Source organism: Rhinoderma darwinii, chromosome 1 (genome assembly GCF_050947455.1).
Source record: "Rhinoderma darwinii isolate aRhiDar2 chromosome 1, aRhiDar2.hap1, whole genome shotgun sequence".
Lineage (NCBI taxonomy): Eukaryota > Metazoa > Chordata > Amphibia > Anura > Rhinodermatidae > Rhinoderma > Rhinoderma darwinii.
The window spans coordinates 420,639,536-420,660,368 of record NC_134687.1 but is presented as its reverse complement, the minus strand read 5'-3'; the positions used below and the strand labels follow the sequence as shown (position 1 = coordinate 420,660,368).

At 45.4% G+C, this 20,833-nt stretch overlaps 1 protein-coding gene across 4 annotated transcripts in view; it reads left to right on the top strand.

The window, feature by feature from the left end:
- MORC2 (MORC family CW-type zinc finger 2) overlaps positions 1–20,833 on the top strand; it is a 147,898-nt gene that overhangs the window by 120,258 nt on the left and 6,807 nt on the right. For 3 of the 4 annotated variants that reach the window (XM_075829377.1, XM_075829367.1, XM_075829396.1), the window contains 4 exons: positions 5,502–5,660; positions 8,789–8,900; positions 10,259–10,400; positions 19,835–20,008. In XM_075829377.1, coding sequence (XP_075685492.1) covers positions 5,502–5,660; positions 8,789–8,900; positions 10,259–10,400; positions 19,835–20,008 — 587 coding nt within the window. The remainder of the gene's footprint in view (positions 1–5,501; positions 5,661–8,788; positions 8,901–10,258; positions 10,401–19,834; positions 20,009–20,833) is intronic. The other variant, XM_075829387.1, reaches the window with a different exon arrangement.

Here is a 20,833-nt window from a genome sequence, read left to right as displayed (position 1 = left end):
CACGATGTAAAAAATAAACAAAATTGATATCACCGTGTCCGTAAAAATCCAAACTATTACAATATAACGTTATTTAATGCACGGTGAACGGCGTAAAGAAAAAAATAAATAAAACACCCAAATCGCAGTTTTTTTTTGGTCACCTTAGTGCTATAAAAATATGACACAAAAAGTGATCAAAAAATCGTCTGTACAAATAAAAACTCCAGCTCGTCCCGCAAAAAAATACCGCTCAATCGACTGAAAAATAAAAATGTTATGGCTCTCAGAATGTGGTAAAACAGAATATTTTTTGTTTTGTAAAAGTGGTAAAATATAAAAAAAAAACTTTCTAAATTGGTATCGCCGTAATCTTATTAAGACACATAATGTGGTGACCGAGCCTCTAACTTTATTCTAAGTGCCCTATCTTCTACATAATGTGATCGGCGCTGTAATGTAGATTACAACAGTGGTTTTTTTTTATTTAGAAAAACGATAATTTTGACGGAGTTATGACCTATTTTACCTTTATGCTAATGACTTTCTTAATAGACAACTGGGCATGTTTTTACTTTTTGACCAAGTGGGCATTGTGGAGAGAAGTGTGACGCTGACCAATCCGTGACCAATCAGCATCATATACTTCTCTCCATTCATTTATTCAGAACATAGCACATCATGATCTAGCAAGATTACTGTCACTTACTCACACATTAACGTTACTGAAGTGTCTTGAGAGTTAATAGACATTGCCTCCAGCCTGGAAGCGAGGTCTATTCACAATCCCGACACTTCGGTAACGTTTGTGTGGGACTTACAGCACAGCAAGCGTAATCTTGCGAGATCACGCTGTAATTGACAGTGGAGCAGCTCACCGTAAAGATCAACCAGGAGGCTACCAGATGTGTGTCTAAAACAACAGTTCAGCGAACCCTACTGCGTATGGTGCTGCGAAGCAGACGGATGGTCACTGCTCCTATGCTAACAAAGGTGCATCTGAAAAACGGCTTCAATTTGCACGGCAGTATTGGAATTGGACCAGCGATGATTGGCAAAGGGTTGCCTTCTCCGATGAGTCATGCTTTCTGCTTCATCGAACGGATGGACTTTGGCGTGTCAGGTGAGAAACGTCAGAGAACAAACACTCTGCAACCATTGCTGGAAGAACACAAGCTTGTGGCAGCAGCGTTATGCTCTGGGGAATCCATCGTTGCAGATCACGTCCACCCATACATGCTGTTTGTCTTCCCTGGGGCAGATGGAATATTCCAGCAAGACAATGCGACATGTCACACGGCTAGAAATGTCCGACAGTGGTTGGAAAAGCATGACCAAGTACTTCCCTGGCCCCCTAATTCAGCAGATTTGAGCCCAGTTGAGCATCTGTGGGACCACCTCGATCGTCTTGTTCGCTCTATGGATCCTCCCCCACGCACCCTCCAGCAAACGAGGGATGCACTGCAGTCAGCATGACTCCAGATACCTACTAGCACTTTATTGAGTCACTTCCATCCCGTCTAGCTGCTGTCCGATACACCCATCTAGTCCTGGACCTCATTGGCCTTCAGAACTGTAGTAATTCGTCATGGCATAGATTCCACCAGTTTTTGAAATTGTTCTGCAGGAATTTTGGCAGACAGGACACTTTTCAGTTGCTGCTAAAGTGTCCTCTGCCATAGGATAAATAGCTGCCATGAAGGGATGAACTTGTCAGCCACAGGTATCGGGACACATTGTGTGTGCTAGGAAAGATTCCCCAAACCATTACGCCACCTCCACAAGCTTGAACTGTTGACACCTTGTGTCGAATTCTGACCCTGTCATTAGCATGGTGCAACAGAAATCTAGATTCATCTAACCAGGAGTTTTTCCACTGCTCAGTGATCAAATTTTTGCTCTCTTTTTGCCTACTGTAGTCACGCCTCTTTGTTTCCCTTAAACACCAATGGCACTCAAACTGGTCGTCTGCTGTTATAGCCCATCTGTGCTAAGGAACGACGCGTGGAGCTTTCGGACACGTTAGCTGGAGCAATAGCGTTGTATGCGGCTGCAACTTTCTTGCCTGCATATCCTTTTGTCAGAACTATTCTTGACGTCCTCCTCTGTCCCCTTTCATCGCTGAGTTGTTTATGTTCCCTGGATCACCTTTCGCTGGATGTTTTTCCTCTATCGCACCATTCTTTGTATACTCTCGACATTGTTGCATGTAAAAAAACCCTAAAGGTTGGCAGATTTTTAAATACTCTATCCCGGCTTTTCTAGCACCGATGACGTGTCAATTTATGTGGTAATAACTCTGGAATGCTTTTGCCTATCCAAGCGATTCTGAGATTGTTTTCTCGTGACATATTGTACTTTATGTTAGTGGAAAAATGTGGTCAATAAATTCATTGCTTATTTGTGAAAAACACAAATTTAGAGAAAATTTGCAAAAATTATGATTTTTCTAATTTTAAATGTATCTGCTTGTAAAACAGATCGTAATACCACACAAAATAGTTACTAGTTAACATTTCCCATATGTCTACATTATATTTGCATAGTTTTTTTAACTTTATTTTTCTAGGACGTTACAATGCTTAGAACTTTAGCAGCAATTAATCACATTTTCAAGAAAATTTCAAAAGGCTATTTTTACAGGGACCAGTTCAGTTCTAAAGCGGCTTTGAGGGCCTTATGTACTAGATAGACCCCATAAATCACAACATATTAAAAACGGCACCCCTCAAAGTATTCAAAACAGCATTCAATGTTATTTTTTTTGCCGAAATTCATTTGTAATACATTTTTTTTTTCTGTAACACAGAAGGTTTTACCAGAGAAATGCAACTCAATATTTATTGCCAAGATTCTGCAGTTTTTAGAAATATCCCACATGTGGCCCTAGTGCGCTTATGGACTGAAGCACAGGCCTCAGAAGCAAAGGAGCGCCTAGAGGATTTTGGGGCCTCCTTTTTTTTAGAATATATTTTAGGCACCATGTCTGGTTTGAAGAGGTCTTGTGGTGCCAAAACAGTGGAAACCCCCAAAAAGTGACCCCATTTTGGAAACTAGACCCCTTGAGGAAGTCATTGTAGTTTTCTTGGGGTGCATGCGGCTTTTTGATCAGTTTTTATTCTATTTTTAAGTGGCGCGGTGACTAAAAAACAGCAATTCTACTATTGTTTTTTTATTCAAATTTTTTTTTACAGCGTTCACTGTGCTCTATAAATGACCTATTCACTGCGGGGCGATACGATTACGGCGATACCAGATGTTTATAGTTTTTTCTTATGGCGTTTGCACAATAAAATACATTTTGTAAAAAATCATTTACTTTTTGTGTTACCTTATTCTAAGAGCCAGAACTTTTTTATTTTTCCATCAATAAATCTGTGCGAGGACTTATTTTTTGCGTAACGAACTGTAGTTTCGATCAGGACCATTTTTCGGTACATGCGACTTTTTGATCTTTTTATTCCATTTTTTGGGAGGTGAAGAGACCAAACAATTGTGATTGTGGTTCGGTTTATTATTATTTTATTTTACGGCGTTCACCGTGCGGGATAAATAACAAAATAATTTTGTAGTTCAGGCCGTTACGGACGCGGCGATACCAATTATGTATAGTTTATTTGTTTGTTTATATATTTTTATTAATAATAAATGACTGATGAGGGAAAAAGGGGGATTTTTAGTTTTATCAATTTTAAAACTTTTATTTTCTTATTTTTACACATCTTTTTTTTAACCTTACTACTTTGTCCCACTAGGGGACTTGAGGACAGGAGGCCCTGATCGCTATTCTAATACACTGCACTACATGTGCAGTGTATTAGAGCTGTCAGCTACTCACTGACAGCAAGCATAGTGGGTCCTGACTTTGTCAGGACCCACTAGGCTTCCGTCGATGGCATAGCCGGACGCCATTGTTAGGTGTCCGGTTGCCATAGTCACCATCGCCGGCCGCTATCGTGTAGCAGGCCGTTGATGGTAGCTTAACCCCTAAAAAGCTGCGATCCCTATTGAACGCTGCTTTAAAGGGGTTAATCAGCGGGGACACTGCGATCGGTCCCCGCTGTAGGAGCTGCAGCAGCTGCGGTACGAGACAGCAGCTGTCACAGCTCCTGTATGTGTCGGGAGGACGGCCGTTACTCCCGTGACGTACTATTCCGTCATGGAGTGCGGAATAGTACGTCACTGAGCGTTAAGTGGTTAATGTTTAAGATTATGGCTAATTGTTAATGAAAACCCAAAATTTTGTCTCTAAAACTAAGGTGCAGAAGCGCTAAGCTGTGCACTCTGCCCCTTCGGCTGTGATCAGCACTCTGTCAGGCTGAAGACTGTTTACCTAGAAACGTCTAGGTGAGCTGTCTTCAGGCTGACGATGAGCGCTGATCACAGCCGAAGGGGCAGAGTGCACAGCTTAGCGCTTCTGCACCTTAGTTTTAGAGACGTTGGGAGTCTCCGCACCCTGACCCCACCGGTCCAAACTTCTGATTTGTCTCTATGACATATCGAAAGTTTGATGAAAGGTTAGTTACTCTTGTAAGTAGATAAAAACAACTTGGTTGACCGTTGTTACAAGAAAACTTCATGTATACTAACATGCTGTGGCTATTGTGATGAGCACCACCCGTGCAATGTGTGAACATATCCTATCTGTACAGTGACTTCTGTATCATATTCATAAAAAGAAAAGCAAGCTGCCTTACATGGATGGAAGTCTAGAATTTGTGAATAGCATGTACAACTGAAAACACCTGAATTTAACTAGGCATAAGGAATAAAATCAAGTAGTTTATCGATTTATTGAGTGGAGTGAGTTTTTTTTTTTTTTTGCGATCGGTAAACAGCAGTTGTTTTTTTCTTCAATCAAATCCAGGACTGGATCCCAAGGAGAAGAGAGAAGTAGAAGGGAAAGTTTTAGGCTACATTCACATGTTGCATATTTTGCTGCAGAAAATACGCACCAAAACGTCAGCAATACGCAGGAAATTACCTAATCGTGCGTTTTTTTATGCGTTTTGGCACAGTTTCATTCTGCGGGTTTTGGTGCGATTTTTCCACAGCACTAGGCCGATACAATTCGCAGTCGGAAATGCAAGATAAATTGACATGCTGCGGATTCTGAAATACGCACCGCAGGTCAATTTCCGTCTCGAAAAATACTGCAGCATCTACATGGGATTTCCTGGAATTTCATTGACTATGCCGGTACTGTATTACGCTGCGGATTTTCCGCACACAAATCTGCGCTGCAAAACCGCACGTAATACGCATCGACCCTTTATACTTCTTATTTCATAAGCCAATCTTAGATTTGTGCATTAAAATACATACAGCAAATGCACCAAGGCTGTTGCCATGATTAACGGGTAAATTAATTCTTTATTTTTCCTTTCTTCGCCACCTTTTTTATCCCCATCAATGATCCTCTTACAAGCCAATTAAAAAAGAAAAAAAATTGTGATCCTCTAACGGCAAATATCGTTTTCTTACTATGTAGTTGCTCATTATTGGTTTGATTCCAAATTCAGGTAAGCAGTGTGAGAAAGAGAAGTTCACAACAGATAGTAATTGATGATGATGATGACGAGGAAGAGCCAGTTTCCTCCCGGAAACCCGAAAAGGCTAAACGAACAAAGCTAGTGGAAGTGAAACGAGAGAAAAAAGATCTGAATGAAGTGGAAGTAAAGGTAATAAAGAGAGACATTGTTAATGCTTTTCATTTGCTTTACATTTCTGGTTAGGTGTAAAATATGCTACGAAACTGGGCTGAAAATCAACAACAAAATTTGCATCCGGTCATGGCAGATTTGTCGTGGAGTTTACCCATTGCAAATCTGCTGCAGATAGGGTGTGATGTGGTTTCAAATTTGTTTGCGAATGGAGTTTGTTTAAAGCGCACTTACCAGGGGCGTAGCTAAATGCTCATGGGCCCGGGTGCAAGAATTCAGCTTGGGCCCCCCTACCCCTCCCCAGCACCACCATCATCATCAGACCCCTGCGCGCTCCTATGCCCAGATGCCTTGCCCAATAGCCCCCACACAGTATAATGCCCCATAACGTATACTGCCCCCCATAATAGCCCCATACTGTATAATGCTCCCCATATCAGCCCCCCATACAGTATAATGCCCCCCCCCCACAATATCAGCCCCCCCATACAGTATAATGCCCCCATATGTGCATAATTACTTACCTATCCCCGTTCCCACGTTGAGTGGAGGATCCTTCACCTCCTCCGGTGTGTACTATGAGTGACTCAGCGCAGGCAGGCGCGATGATTTCGCTACATCCTGCCTGCCTGTGTTGAGCCACTCATGGCCGTGCTCAATCGCGTGCCGTGATTGCGGGCACGGTCGTGTGAATGGGGCCTAAGTGATAGAAAGCAATTTTTATTTTATTTTTTTACAGAGTACACATCATAAATGATGCAAAAAAATAGTTGTGCAGGTTATTACGGGCGCGCCAATACCGATTATGTGTATGTTTTATGTATTGAGACTTATTTTAATGTTTATTATAAAAAAGGTGTATGTGTATTTTTTTTTTAACATTACTTTGTTTTTACTTTATTTTAAAACTTCAATGTACTGGCTTATAGCTATATGCTAGTACATTAGCCTGTGTACGGATAGTACACAGGCAGTTGTTAGGACATACCTCAGTATGCCCTAACAACAGGAAATATGGTAGGACAGCCCTGGGGTCCTTCAATAGACCCTGGGCTGTCTGCCCATATATGGGATGTCCCTTAATCGCGTCACAGGAATTCCCTGTGACGCGATCCAGGGGCATCCCCCCTTCTCATTTTCCGCTGAATGCTGCTGTCAGCTTTGATCGCAGCATTCAGGAGAATAGCGGCGGAGATGAGCGGTTTCTCTGATCTCCGCCGTTATAGAGCAGGGCTGCGGCTGTGTAATACAGCCATTGCCCCGCTCCTGATATAAGTGCGCGCGCGGTCAGCATGAGGAGATGCGGCCGGCGCTGCACTAATGAGCGGCGGTTCAGGCATTGAGGACAGAACATGGGGGTGTTTTGTAGCGCGCCCGCCATGTTCTGTCTTCAGTGCCGACGCTCATTAGTGCAGCGCCGGCCGCATCACATCATCCTGACTGCGCGCAGATGTCAGGACTCAGGAGCGGGGCAGTGACTGTATTACACAGCCGCAGCCCCGCTCTCATACACTCGTGTGTACTATACTGTATTGTGTTGTATTGTGCAGTTTGCGGTGGAGGAACGGGGGGGGGGGGGGCTGCGATTTAACGCCCCCCCCTCTCCACCGCAAACAACACAATACATTACAAGGCATCACAACACATTACATTACAATACATAACGTTACAACACAACACATTACATTACAATATACATTACATTACACTGCAGCTTACCTGGAGTCCTCCGCACCGCCTCTTCTGCTCTGTCTGAAAGCCGTGTCACGTGACAACACGGTCACATGGTACACTAAGTGTACCATGTGACCGTAACCAGGAAGTGCCGGCTTCACGGACAGAAGATTCAGTTAGAAAACATGCTGTATGGCAACGGGGGCCCGTGGGCCCCCCAGGCTTAGGGGCCCGGTCGCAATTGCGACCGCTGCGACCCCTATAGCTACGCCACTGGCACTTACCTTTACTTTGTTGCAGAATTTCAGTTCAAATTCCACATCCAAAATGACACAACAGTTATATGATGTGAGTGCGATAAAGCAATATCGTTCTCCAATATCATCTTTTGATGAATGTTTGCTTGTGTATTCGGGAATTGCATATATCAAGTATCCTAGTATGGTATGTTCACACCCAGCTGATTTGTTGCAAAACTTTCTGCAAGTGTCACCTTTTATCTGGGGAATCCATTCCGTAGGTACAGAAAAAACCCCAATCAAATATATAGAATTGAATTTTCTTCCTTTACGACTGTGAGCAATTAATTTACGCTGGGGTCACATGTTGCGTTTTTGAACCGTTGGGGAGAAAAACGCGTCTTGAAAAAAAGAATGCGTTTTTTAATTACCCATGTGTTTTACCCAAGTGATTCAGCTGTAATCTGGATTTAAATTTACTAGTCATAGTTAAGGGCCTTTTACACCAGCCGACAATAGGCCGATGCAGCGAGCGCTGATCAACAAGATATCGTTGATCTGCGCTTGTTTGTTCCTGTCACGCGGAGCCACGGATGTGGACGAGCGGTCATTACTCGGATCGCTCGTCCCCATACATTATTATCGTGTCGGCAGCGCGTCTCCCTGTTTACACAGGGAGATGTGCTGCCAACAACGATATTTTGCTTTTTTAAAACGATCCGATCAGTAGATGATTGAGCGTTTGATCGTTCATCTGCTGATCACTACCCTGTTCACACAGGGCAATTATCGGCAACAAGCGTTAGATGAACACTTGTCTGCCCGATAATCGCCCAGTGTTAAACCCCCCTTTACACGCATGCATTTTTTAAATGCGTTTTTCTCCCCAGCAGTACAAAAATGCAATGTGTGATCCCAGCCTTAATAGGAAAGAGCCGTCCATAAAATTCCCGACACATGCGGTCCTAGAATGGAGAGGGGAGGGGCCGCCAAAATGTGTTGCCGGTTATCACAACAGCTCTCCTCTGACAAAACAGCTTACAGGACTTGTATTTTGTCAAACTGTTTATTTACATATCAGAAAGCAGCGCTACCACTCAAAACGTCCTTGTTTATTAAAACACGAACATTACAGAATCAAGTTATTGTATTTGAAAAGAATACTGTATAAAGCGCATAGTAGAAAAGCTAAATATTCATAAACGCTCATTTTCATGGTTTCAATTTTTTTAGCAGGATCTGCATACACTCTCTGACTCTCATGACTCCAATGTGTCATTGCAATCATTGCAGTTGGACAGCCCAGAGGTGGATGATATTGCATCCACCAAAGCAGCACAGAAAGGTAATTGATGAGACCTTAAATGTACACTATTGCTTCCCCTCCCCCCTTTATCTATTTGTCTAGTAAAAATATGTCAATAAGCAACATCATTGAAATAATTTCAGGAGAATTCTGTTTCTAAAAATTTTTAGTTTTCTTGGCAACATTTGGGCCACTTATTTTATTGATAAAATTAAGTGAGTGGTATCAAGACACAATCCAGCATACAAGAGAAGGAATACATTATTCCTGTGCAGGGTAAAGTATTTTATGTCTGCATTCATGAAAATTTTATTTTAGTCTTTGACTCTAACCATTGTTACCATTGTTGTGATTGTGACACTTATCTTTCGACCATTTGGTTAACAGTTGCTTTGATTTTACGTACTATTGTTAAAAAAACATCAGGTATCAGGATACAATCACACATATTCATTTTTTTTTTTTGCCACTGGTATTTTTCCAGATGCTACAGTGAGTGGTATTTTAAAAACCCTGTTAACACAATACGAATCAAGATTGCATGTTTTTGTTTTTTAAATCATTGGGAAAAAACACTACAATCATTTCCTAGAAACGCTTTAAGAAAAATCTCACAGCTTGTTATAGATGGAGACCTAAAGGTGTCCATGCATTTTTGGCGAAAAGTTATTCCGCTCAACTCCACCATTAACATGCAGCTCAGTCCCATGTTTATATCAATAGGGAAAGGGGAATTCGGGCCTGTGCACATGACATTTGTGCCCTGTTTATCGTGTACGTCTGGAAAGCTCCCATTGTACACAATAAACGTGTCAATAGGGTTTCATTAGCCAGACGGAGACCAAAATAGTGTCCTTTTGGTCTCCGTCGGGCTGGAATATGTTGCTGCACCCTTTTCTTTATTTCCAGGATGGAATAGTGTAGTATACTGCTGCATGTTGTGTGTTTTCTTTTTCTTTCTTTTTTTTTTTTTTTTTTTTTTATATATATACATGGCAGCCTACGAGGGACGGATGCCACCCGTCACAGGTATACTTTTTAAACACATTCGTCGGATAACTCCGGACATCACTGCCCGTATATGGACAGTGATGTCAGGAGCTTCTCCAGGGCTGTAGTCCCCAGCCAGTGCACTTCCTGGGGATTCTAGCATTGTAAAGCTTTTGACATCATAGTCCATATATAGAGAGTGACGTCAAGAGCTTCCCCAGGGCCATAGTCCCTGGCCAGAGCGCTAGCCCACTGACTTTCCGCTTTGTGTATGGCCACCTTAATGGCATCTTCGTTTAGACCAAATATCTTAGGGGGAAATTTATTTTACCTTGGCTAAGTTTGATCTGTTTAGGGGCACGGTCTGTCTGCAGACTTTAACCTATACACTGATCCTTTTCTTGCAGATAAAGGCTTGCATGTGGAAGTACGTGTAAACAAGGAGTGGTTCACAGGACGTGTCACTGTTGTAGAGGCTGGAAAACGCGGTGTTCGCTGGAAAGTGAAGTTTGATTATGTGCCAACAGACACTACTCCTCGTGATCGATGGTACTGTGTCCTATAACAGCTCTCAGTACAGAAAATTTTTAAGGATTGAGCATAGGGATAGATAGATAGATAGATAAAATGTATTACATTTTTGATTTTACCATCTGGATCAATTATAATAAACAAACATTGTGCTGCAAGGATTTACACTGAGGATACGCTGTGATTAACGTTGAGTTTAAGAACTTTGCAGCAGCACTTTTGAAGAGGTTTCCTGAGCCACAATAATTCCTACCAAGCCTTTTATAACTATTACTTTTTTTTTTCTGATGATGAAGTGTTCAGCAGAGTTATAAGAAACATTAAAACTTGAAATAAATGATAAAAGTACACCGTAGATAAACTTGCCCCCTCTGTTTGTCAGTCTGCAGGAATTTTTGTATGTTCCTAAAACAGTTTTTTTTTTTGTTTTTTTTTTTTTTTTAAATCAATCCGATTTTATTGATACGAACACAGAAATGAAATAACACATTAACATTCACATTACAATTTTCCAACATCGTATACAATAGTTACAGCATATCAGGAAATCCCCAACTTCCCCCCCCCCTCCCCGCACAGCCCCCCACTATATCTCCGCCCTTTGTTTCTATTACCATTCCTGGTCAGAGCACATTTCTCTTATCAAGGTTCCCCACCACCCCTTCTTTGCTCCAGACTCTATCACCCCCAGTTCCTCAGACGACTCTCGCCCTTAGTCTGCTCAGTTCAGGTGACAGCACCTCAGGACAGGCCAACCATCTGCTCCATTGTTTCAGAATTTTTTTTTCCGTGCCCCTTTTAGAAAATATCTTATGCTCCATTAGGATATTATAATTCAACATTCCTACAATTTCCCTCATCCCTGGTGGCTCCGCGTCCAGCCAGTGTTTAGGAATGCATTTCCTCGTTTGATATAATATCTTGGCAATTGCCAGGCTTGCCGTTCTGTCACTCTCCAATTCTCCCACCGCTCCCAACAACATAACTTTAGGGTCTGCCGCCAATTCCCGACCATACACCTGCTTTATCAGGTCCAATATTTCCCCCCATAGGGTCCTCAGGGCCTCACATGACCAAAACATATGCAATATGTCCGCCTTCTCCTCCGTGCACCTAGGACATTTAGCATCAGTTCTAATACCCATCTGTTTTAATGCCCACGGGGTGCGGTACACTCTATGTATCAGGAAGAGTTGTGATCTCCTCTGCGCCAGACTGAGCGATAATTGACATGTGGACGCTAATATCTCTTCCCACTCCTCCTCGGTCAATGGACCGACATCCTGTTCCCGTTTCGCTTTTACCAGCACCATTGGGTTTCCCAGGTGTTTGGACAGTAAGCTCCTGTACGCCATTGAGATCAGGCCTTTGGTCGTGTCAGCCTGTCCCACATACTCTAGGACCCCAAGAGCACAGACCGTCAGGTCCACTACATGCGCCTGCGCCTGTAGGGCATGACGGATCTGCAAATATTGGTAAAACATATTGTGCTCTAGTGGAAATAGGTCTTTCAACTGCTGAAATGATCTCAGCCCGTTATCATCATACAGGTGTTGTAATCGCCTAACCCCTGCCGATTCCCATTTTTGCATGCCCTCTAATTGGTATAATTCCCACAAGACCGGATTATGCCATAGGGGAGTATATTTGGTACACATTCCCACTCCCAGGATCTGTTTGCATTGCCACCATATTTTATGTATCAGGAGTAATGTTGGTTTAGCACTCGCCAATCTCTTAAATGTATGTGCTTCCAGACCCTCTAGTGCAGGGGTCAGGAACCTTTTTGGCTAAGAGAGCCGTAAACGCCACATATTTTGAAATATAATTCTGCGAGAGCCGTACAATATGTTTAAAGGGCCATTGACAGATCTTTGCCCTGATAGTGGTCCTTTAAATCAGTTTCTTATGCCCACAAGAGATTAATTTAAAGCCCCCAAGAGTGTAATATGGGTGGCAGATGTTTTTTAAGGCCATATTTTTTTTTTTTTTTTTTGGGGGGGGGCTATATAATGGATTATGTGGGATTATTTTCAGGGGTGAAGTGGGAAGGGGGGGTTGGTGGGACACACTGTATTACACAGCCCCTTTATTGATGCAGCTCACTGCTGCTGACCATGAGGCTGTGTAACAATTTCCATGTTATAATGTTCACATTCAAAGCAGCAGCACAGCCAGGGGTTTCTGGAACGTCCAAGGGAGACACAAGGGAGGAGGCAGATGCCGCTTCACTAGGGGACGCAGGTGCGTGCTTGCAGACGGCGCGGCTATGCAGGGAGTTATGGGAAATGTAGTTCATGCTCCCTGTCGCTCACCACTGCCGCCAATGCTTATCAGGCCATCAAAGAACTACCAATATCAGCGTGCACCGCGGCCTGATGGAGCGCGGTGCACGGGCTGATGGAGCGCGGTGCATGCATCCTTCCCATAGACAGGTAGGAGCAGGGGCGTAACTAGGAAAGACTGGGCCCCATAGCAAACTTTTGACTGGGGCCCCCCCCCTCTGCTGGGTATCACACAACCCCCCCCCCCCCCTTGTAGATAGTGCCTCCCTATAGATTCCACCACACAGCGCCCCCTATAGATAGCACAATACACAGCCCCCTGTAGATAACGCCATACAGCCCCCTCTGTAGATAACGCCATACAGCCCCCTCTGTAGATAACGCCATACAGCCCCCCTGTAGATAACGCCATACAGCCCCACCTGTAGATAACGCCATACAGAACCCTCCTGTAGATAACGCCATACAGACCCCCCTGTAGATAACGCCATACAGACCCCCCTGTAGATAACGCCATACAGACCCCCCTGTAGATAACGCCATACAGCCCCCTCTGTAGATTACGCCATACAGACCCCCCCCAAAAAAAAACGGCCTATAGTTTGTCCTACAAAAGACATGCATCCCCTATCCACAGGATAGGGGATACATGTGTGATCGCTGGCAGCGATAAGGAGAACGGGGGACCGAAAGTCCCCCGAAGTTCTCCATGACTAACCTCTGACTTCCGGCGTCTGCGCAGTTCAATAAAAATGAAAGGAGCGCTGGTCACGCATGCGCACAAGCACGACCGGTGCGCAAGTCCTTTCCATGGAGCTGCCGACACAGACACCGGAAGTCCGAGGTTTGTCATGGAGAACTTAGGGGGGACTTTCGGTCCCCCGTGCTCCTCATCGCTGGGCGTCCCAGCGATCCCACATGTATCCCCTGTCCTGTGGATAGGGGATGCATGTCTTTTGTAGGAACAACCCGTTCAGTGGTGTCGCGCTGTAGCAGCCATAGCGGCTGCTAGCGGAGCCTGCGGCCATGGGAGGGGCCGTGCCGGCGGGTGGCACAGGCCCCCTCATGCTGCAGGCCCCGTAGATGTCGCTACGGCTGCTATAGCGGTATTTACGCCACTGCGCATAGGTTTGTACGGCGTAAAACTACAGCTCCCAGCATGGCCGAAACAATGATAAGGATATGCTGGGAGATGCGGTTTCACAAAAAAAAACATACCACCATCATCTCGCTGCAGATCATACAGTGACTACATTACTGATTAGAGGCAGAATAAACATTTACATTAAGTGACTCACCGGTGACGTCTCAGATTCTAGTTCTTTTCTTCTCCCTCCGGTTCAGACATCTATGATGGATTTCTCCCGGCCATGACCCACTTCTGCAGTTTTCCGTTTAGATGTCTTCAGCTTCTCACTTTTAAAACATTTCTGCACCTGTAAACAAAGTTACAATTCTCAACACATCTAAATATAACTGTCTCTCACACACACACACACACACACACACACACACACACACACACACACACACACACACACACACACCGTGCCCCCTGTAGATAGTGCCCCCTGTAGATAGTGACCTACATAGAAGCCCCTGTAGATAGTGCCCACATATGGACTCCAGAGCTGCAAGGCAATAGTGCTAACCACTGAGCCACCGTGCTGCCCTACATATAGCTTCCCCTATAGTTAGTGCTCCACGTATAGCCCACCTCTGTAGATATTGTCCCACATATAGCCCACCCCTGTAGACTGTGCACTACATATAGCCACCCTGTTGCTAGTGCCCCACAGGTAACCCACCCCTGTATATAGTGTCCCATACATAGCCCACCCCTATAGAAAGTACCCTAAAAAATAGCTCCCCTATAGATAGTGCTCTACATATAGCCCACCCCTGTATAGTGTCTCACATATACTGCCCCACATATAGACCCCCCTGTAGATAGTGGCCCACACCCCCACATATAGACCCCCCTGTAGCTACTGCCCCACATATAGACCCCCCTGTAGCTACTGCCCCACATATAGACCCCCCTATATATAATAGCCCACATAAAGACGACCCCCCCCCTGTAGATAGACCCCCCCCCCCCACTATAGATAATGCCATTCACATTTTTCTGAGGAAAAAAATATATAAAGTTGACATACTCACATTCTCCGGTTCCCACGCTGTTCACTGGCGATGCAGACATGCTCTCTTCTGAGCATGTCTGCAGGAGCTGAATGAGCGTCCTTCAATGACGCTGATTGGCGGGGCAGAATGACTTGCCCCGCCAATCAGCACCTTCCAAGCATGGAAGCGGCGCGATGATGTCATCGCGCCGCTAGCCAATCAGTGTCATTGTAAGGCACTGGATGGTCAGGCACGGAACATGCCCGGCCATTCAGCGCTAATACATGTATTTGGCTGCCGCTAGCATCGGGGCCCCCTCCGGTGCTAGCGACACCTACAGGCATGAGAGTGCCTGTGTAAGGCTCGGCGGCGCGGGCCCCACAGTAGCGGTGCTACCCCTGTAGCAGCCATAACGGCTGCTAGCGGCGCCACCGGGCATTTGGGAGGGCGTGTCGGCTGGCGGCACGGGCCCCCTCAAGCCCCGGGCCCCGTAGCAGCCGCTACTGCTGCTACCGCGGTAGTTACGCCACTGGGTAGGAGCCCTGTCTGCGAGCCAGATACGGCCATCAAAAGAGCCATATCTGGCTCGCGAGCCATAGGTTCCCGACCCCTGCTCTAGTGGATTAAGTCCTCCCCCCAAATATGACAATAAACGTGCACTGGAGCCCCATGTCTCTGTGTCCTCCCACGCCTTAAACTGTTGGCTCTGGGCAGCCAGGTAATATATCCAGGCATTTGGCAGCGCGACCCCCCCCCCCCCCCCCCCTTCGTCTTTAGGCAATTGCAATTTCTCCAATTTAATCCTTGGAACCCCTTTTTTCCAGACCAGATCCCGAAAGAGATTGTGCAATCGTCTGAACCAGTGCTTAGGTATCCATACTGGGGAGTTATGCCTCAAGTTTTATATATTCTTCATAAGGATCATCTTGATTAGATTAGTCCTCCCCAGAGCAGAGAGCGGGAGCCTGTTCCAGGTGTCCACCTTATGTTTCACCTTGAGCAGCAGTGGTAAAACATTCAAAGACATATAGTCTTGGACCCTAGCCGTCACCTTAACCCCTAGGTACGTAAATTCAGAGACTATCGGAATCCTGGGTCCCACTCCAGTATCTACAATATTCACCGTGTCAAGTGGCATCAGAGCAGACTTGGTCCAGTTAATATTTAATCCCAAGAATTCCCCAAACCTTGTGATCGTATCCATTACTACCTTCAGAGTATTCTCAGTGTCTGTCATATATATTAAAATATCATCTGCATATAGTGAAATTTTTTCCTCCATTTCCCCATATTGCAAGCCTCTTCTACGCTCCTCCTGTCTTATGAGGCACGCCAGTGGCTCTACCGCCAAGGCGAATAGCAATGGTGACAGTGGGCACCCCTGGCGCGTACCCCGGGCCAGTGAAAATCTCTCGGACATTGCACCATTCACCCGTATGCGGGCTGTAGGGGCCACATACAACAACTGTACCCACTTCACGAAGTTAGGGCCGAATCCCATCTTTTCTATTACCCGCCATAGGTACCCCCATTCTACGCAGTCGAACGCTTTTGCGGCGTCTAACGTTAGCACCGCCCTTCCTCCTTGATCATCCGGTGTCGCCTGAAGATTTAAAAACAGCCGCCTGAGGTTGACCGCTGTCGATTTGGAGGGCATGAACCCCGATTGGTCTTCATGCACAACATGCTGTACCACCCTGTTCAGCCGCAGTGCCAATATCTTTGCCAAAATCTTGACATCCGATGTCAACAAGGATATTGGTCTGTAGGACTCCGGTAATTGACTGTCTTTCCCCACTTTTGGGAGAACCACTATCGTAGCCTCATATAGGGAGTCTGGTAGTTTACCTCTGTCAAAACTATCCTGCAAAGTACTCTGTCACCCGATCCTCTAAACTTTCTCCCAATTGCCTAGATTTAGTTTTAATTCGTTTAATATGTTGAATGAATACTCCTCTCAACCAGGCTTTCATGGCATCCCATAACACTCCTCGCGGCACTGACTCGGTATTAAAATTGAAATATTCTTTTATCAAGTCCCGTATTTCCCCGCCATCCATCAATCTTAGCCAAAACGCATTCAGCTTCCAATTCCCGGGGTTCCTGGTAGGCCTTACACCCACTTCCAGCGGAGAGTGGTCTGACAACGCCCTCTGTAGGTATTCAATTTGCGCTATGTACGGCACTGCTGAAGCTGAGCATGCTACCAAGTCTATTTGCGAAAGTGACTGAAATGTGGATGATGCACACGAGTACTGCCTCACCCCTGGATGTTTATCTCTCCAAATATCCAGCAGACCCAATTCCTCCATTAATCTTCCAAAGGCAGTCAGGTCTCCCCTTTGCCCTCCCCTATGAAACCTATCCAACCCTTCAGACATCACTGCATTAAAATCCCCCATCACGATTAGCGTTACCTCAGGCCACCTGGAGAGTTTCTCCGTAACTCGTTTAAGTACAGTGCTAGAATAAGGCGGAGGGATATACAGCACTACTAGAATACACTCCCAGTGATATATAGTACAGTGCACTCCCACATATCTCCCCTCCTCATCAGAGAAAGACGAGTGACAGACAAAGGGAGGACTCCTGTGTATCAGCAAACTCACCCCCCTAGAATAAGTCGTATGAAAGGAATGAAACCCATGTGCGATCCACACTCTCTGCAGTAAGGACACAGATTCTCTAGTCAGATGCGTTTCTTGCAGCCCCACTATCAGGGCATTTTGCTGTTTAACCCAGTTAAAGATTGCCTGTCGTTTCCTAGCTTCCTGTATTCCCTGGACATTCCAGGATAGACATTTAACCGATCCCATCAGGCGCCATATCTTTAAGAAATCTGTTACCACTCCAGCCTGCTCCAGTCAAGATATTAGGCCGTGCGTTCGTTCCCTCCCTCCTCCCCTCCCCTCCCCCCCCCCCCCCCCCAACAAAACCTTCCCTCCGAAAAGGGTCAGAGCGACATGTACTGTCTCTCCTATCCAGCAGAAACGCACCATAGTGCGAACTTTTAACATGCCCTATTGGCATCTCTCTTTGAACCATTTAACTTTCTCACCACTTCCAGTGAGCGCTGGCTCCCACTGCTATTCGCATGTATTAAACAATCCCACACAATCAGCAGAATTACAGATACATTAGGTACCCAGTAACAATCCCACAATAACATTGCCGTCAAGTGCGGCCATTCTTGTTAAAAGGATACCACCCTGCTGTGTTTCAGACAAGGGTGTTCACACACACTTCGGAGAACTGCATAAGAACATATAATATGCTACAGTCCCGCAAACGGCAACATGGCTCCAGACTTCGCCGCCCAGGCGGGCTTTCACGCATCTTCTCCAGCCGGTCTCCGCAGCCGTGCCTCATTGCTATCCAGCCATCTTGCAGCCTCTCTGGGGTTCTCAAAGAATGAAGCAGTCCCAAAAGCAACCACCCGCAATTTAGCCGGATACATCATGGAGTACGGTATGGACAAGTTCCTCAGACGTTTCTTTACATCCCAATATTGCAGCCGCTTCCTCTGTACATCCGCGGAGAAATCCGGATAAAAGGATATTTTGGCGCCATTGATGGAAATATCCTGCCGTTCCCTTGCCTTCTTCAGTATATTATCTCAGTCCTTGTAGTGCAACAGCTTCACTAAGACCGGTCTTGGGGGGCCTCCCCGGTGGTCCCGGTCTGGTAGGTACTCTGTGCGCTCTTTCAACAGCATATAAAGGAGACAACTCTTCCCGGCCAAACTGCTCCAGCAGCCATTTTTCAAAAAACTCATCCGAGTTATTGCCCTCCGTTTTTTCCGGCACTCCGACCAAACGCACGTTGTTTTTGCGTAGCCGATTTTCTAAATCATCCGCCTTAGCCTGCAGGGCAACCACCGCCAAGGACTGAGACTGCACATCCCGCCTGAGCTCCGGCAGAACATCTTCCACTTCAGACACTCTCCCCTCAATAACTGTGGTTCTTTCTGCCACTTTCTGTAAATCATTACGTAACAGCAGAATATCTTCCTTCAGGTTTCCCACCTGCCCGGTCAGCATAGATAAAATTGAGGAATTCTGCTTCACCGCATCGAATATATCTGTGAGGGAAGGCTCCTTCACCTGGTCTCTCCTGCTATGCGTTCTGCCTCCATCTTCCTCAACACGCCTGTCCCGCCGCTGACTCCCCCGCTCTTCCTCCTCACTCACCGAGTCTTCTCCCAGCACGGAGTATCTGGAACCTGAGGCCATGCTGTCTGCCTTCCCACATCCAGCCACCGGCGTCTTGCCTCCTGCAGATCCGCTCGCACGAGGGGTTCTTGCAAATCTCTCCAGCCTGTCTGCTGCTTCAGACCTCATGTGCCTGCTCCTGCATTCAGTCTCCTCGGCGCCATCTTGTCTTCTCGGCCCCGGACTCGCCAGCGGCGTTTTTTGTTTCTTAGAACGGGTCATTGCAGCTGTATTAAGCGGTACCGACTCCTCCAGCCTCCACATCGGTGAATATTACCGGGTAATTCAGGGATAATCAGTACTTTCAGGATGGATACAGCAGGAGCTCCAGCCACACACTTCCTCTTACATCTGCTGCTAGGCCACGCCCCCTAAAACAAACAGTCTTGAAGAAATCCTGCAAAGAACACAAGGGTTAATTTCCCCCTGAGAAAGCGGATGGGGCTTAACTATCGGAGTGTCCCACTGCAGAGGGGAGAAGCTCCTGCTGCAGCCAGTTGTCTTTCAGCCAGACACAGGATTTTGACGAGAACGAAAATTTGTCTGTTCTCCTAGAACACATAGAGAAGAAGGCAGTAAAGGGAGGAGGGATTTTTAAAAAGTTTTTGTACGTTTTGTATCATTAGTGTTCCTTTAAGTGGTAAAGGTATGTGGGTCCCTTTTTTCAGGCCTCTGATTAATTATTTCTTCCCAAATTTCTTAAATTAAACTTGTCACTGTTCGAATATAATTGAATAGATATTGAGAGATTTGATATAATGAAAAGAGATTTCCTGCTTTTATTCATATTCACTATTACGAATTCAGTACCTCACATAATGTGTGATTTTAGGGTTGAAAAAGATAGTGATGATGTGAGACTCATGCGGCCACCATCACCAGAAAGACAGACACCTGATACGCAGCAGGCTGAGCCTTCTACCTCTGATAACACCCGAATAGAGCCAGATACAACAGAGCCCAGTGCCTGCCTTGCTCCTGTGGAACAACTTACACAAGTACTCCGGTAAGCTGATATATTATTTGTACTTTAAAATGATGACATCTGTCATTGGCAGTAAAAGGGTTAAATGAACACAGATGCAAATTTTAACCGCTGGTCGGGAATATAAGGTCTAGAGCTTAGAGCTTTGAATCTTTTTAAAGCTTTTAAATTCTACCAGGATCAAAGCTCTGGGTGCAGTATTGGTGGAGCAACACTTGTTTGAACATGGGGAGCAGGGTGAAAACTTTTAATTCCTGGTTCTATGTTCTGCAGCAGGAAGAAGGATTACAGCCTGTCACTGTCATCTCTTTCCCTGTACAAGTGATTCCACGAGGTATACAGGAATTTCATATTATCACCTCTCTTACCAGTGAGAGAGGTTAAGTGGAGCAGTTTCCTATCTAATCGCCACCTACGCCAAAATGTCAACTCTCCAGTTTTGTGGCTTTTGTGATATCTGCATGTAAACCTAGGCAAAGGTGGCATGTATGAACTCTGCACATATAAAACTTTTATTGTTAGAAGGTGTTGTGGGCCTTAAGGGCCTTTTACACCTGCCAATATTCGGCCAGTGCAGCGAGCGCCAATCAACGAGACATCTGCTATGGATGGGGACGAGCGGTTGTTACTCCGATTGCTCGTCCCCATACGTTATTATCATGTCTGCAGCGCGTCTCCCTGTTTACACAGGGAGAATTGCTGCCGACAACGATGATATTTCACTTTATTAAAACGATACGACCAGCAGATGATCGAGCGTTTGCTCGTTCAATTGCTGATCATTGCTCTGCTTACACAGGGCAATTATCGACCACGATTATTTTATGAACGCTGGTCTGCCCGATA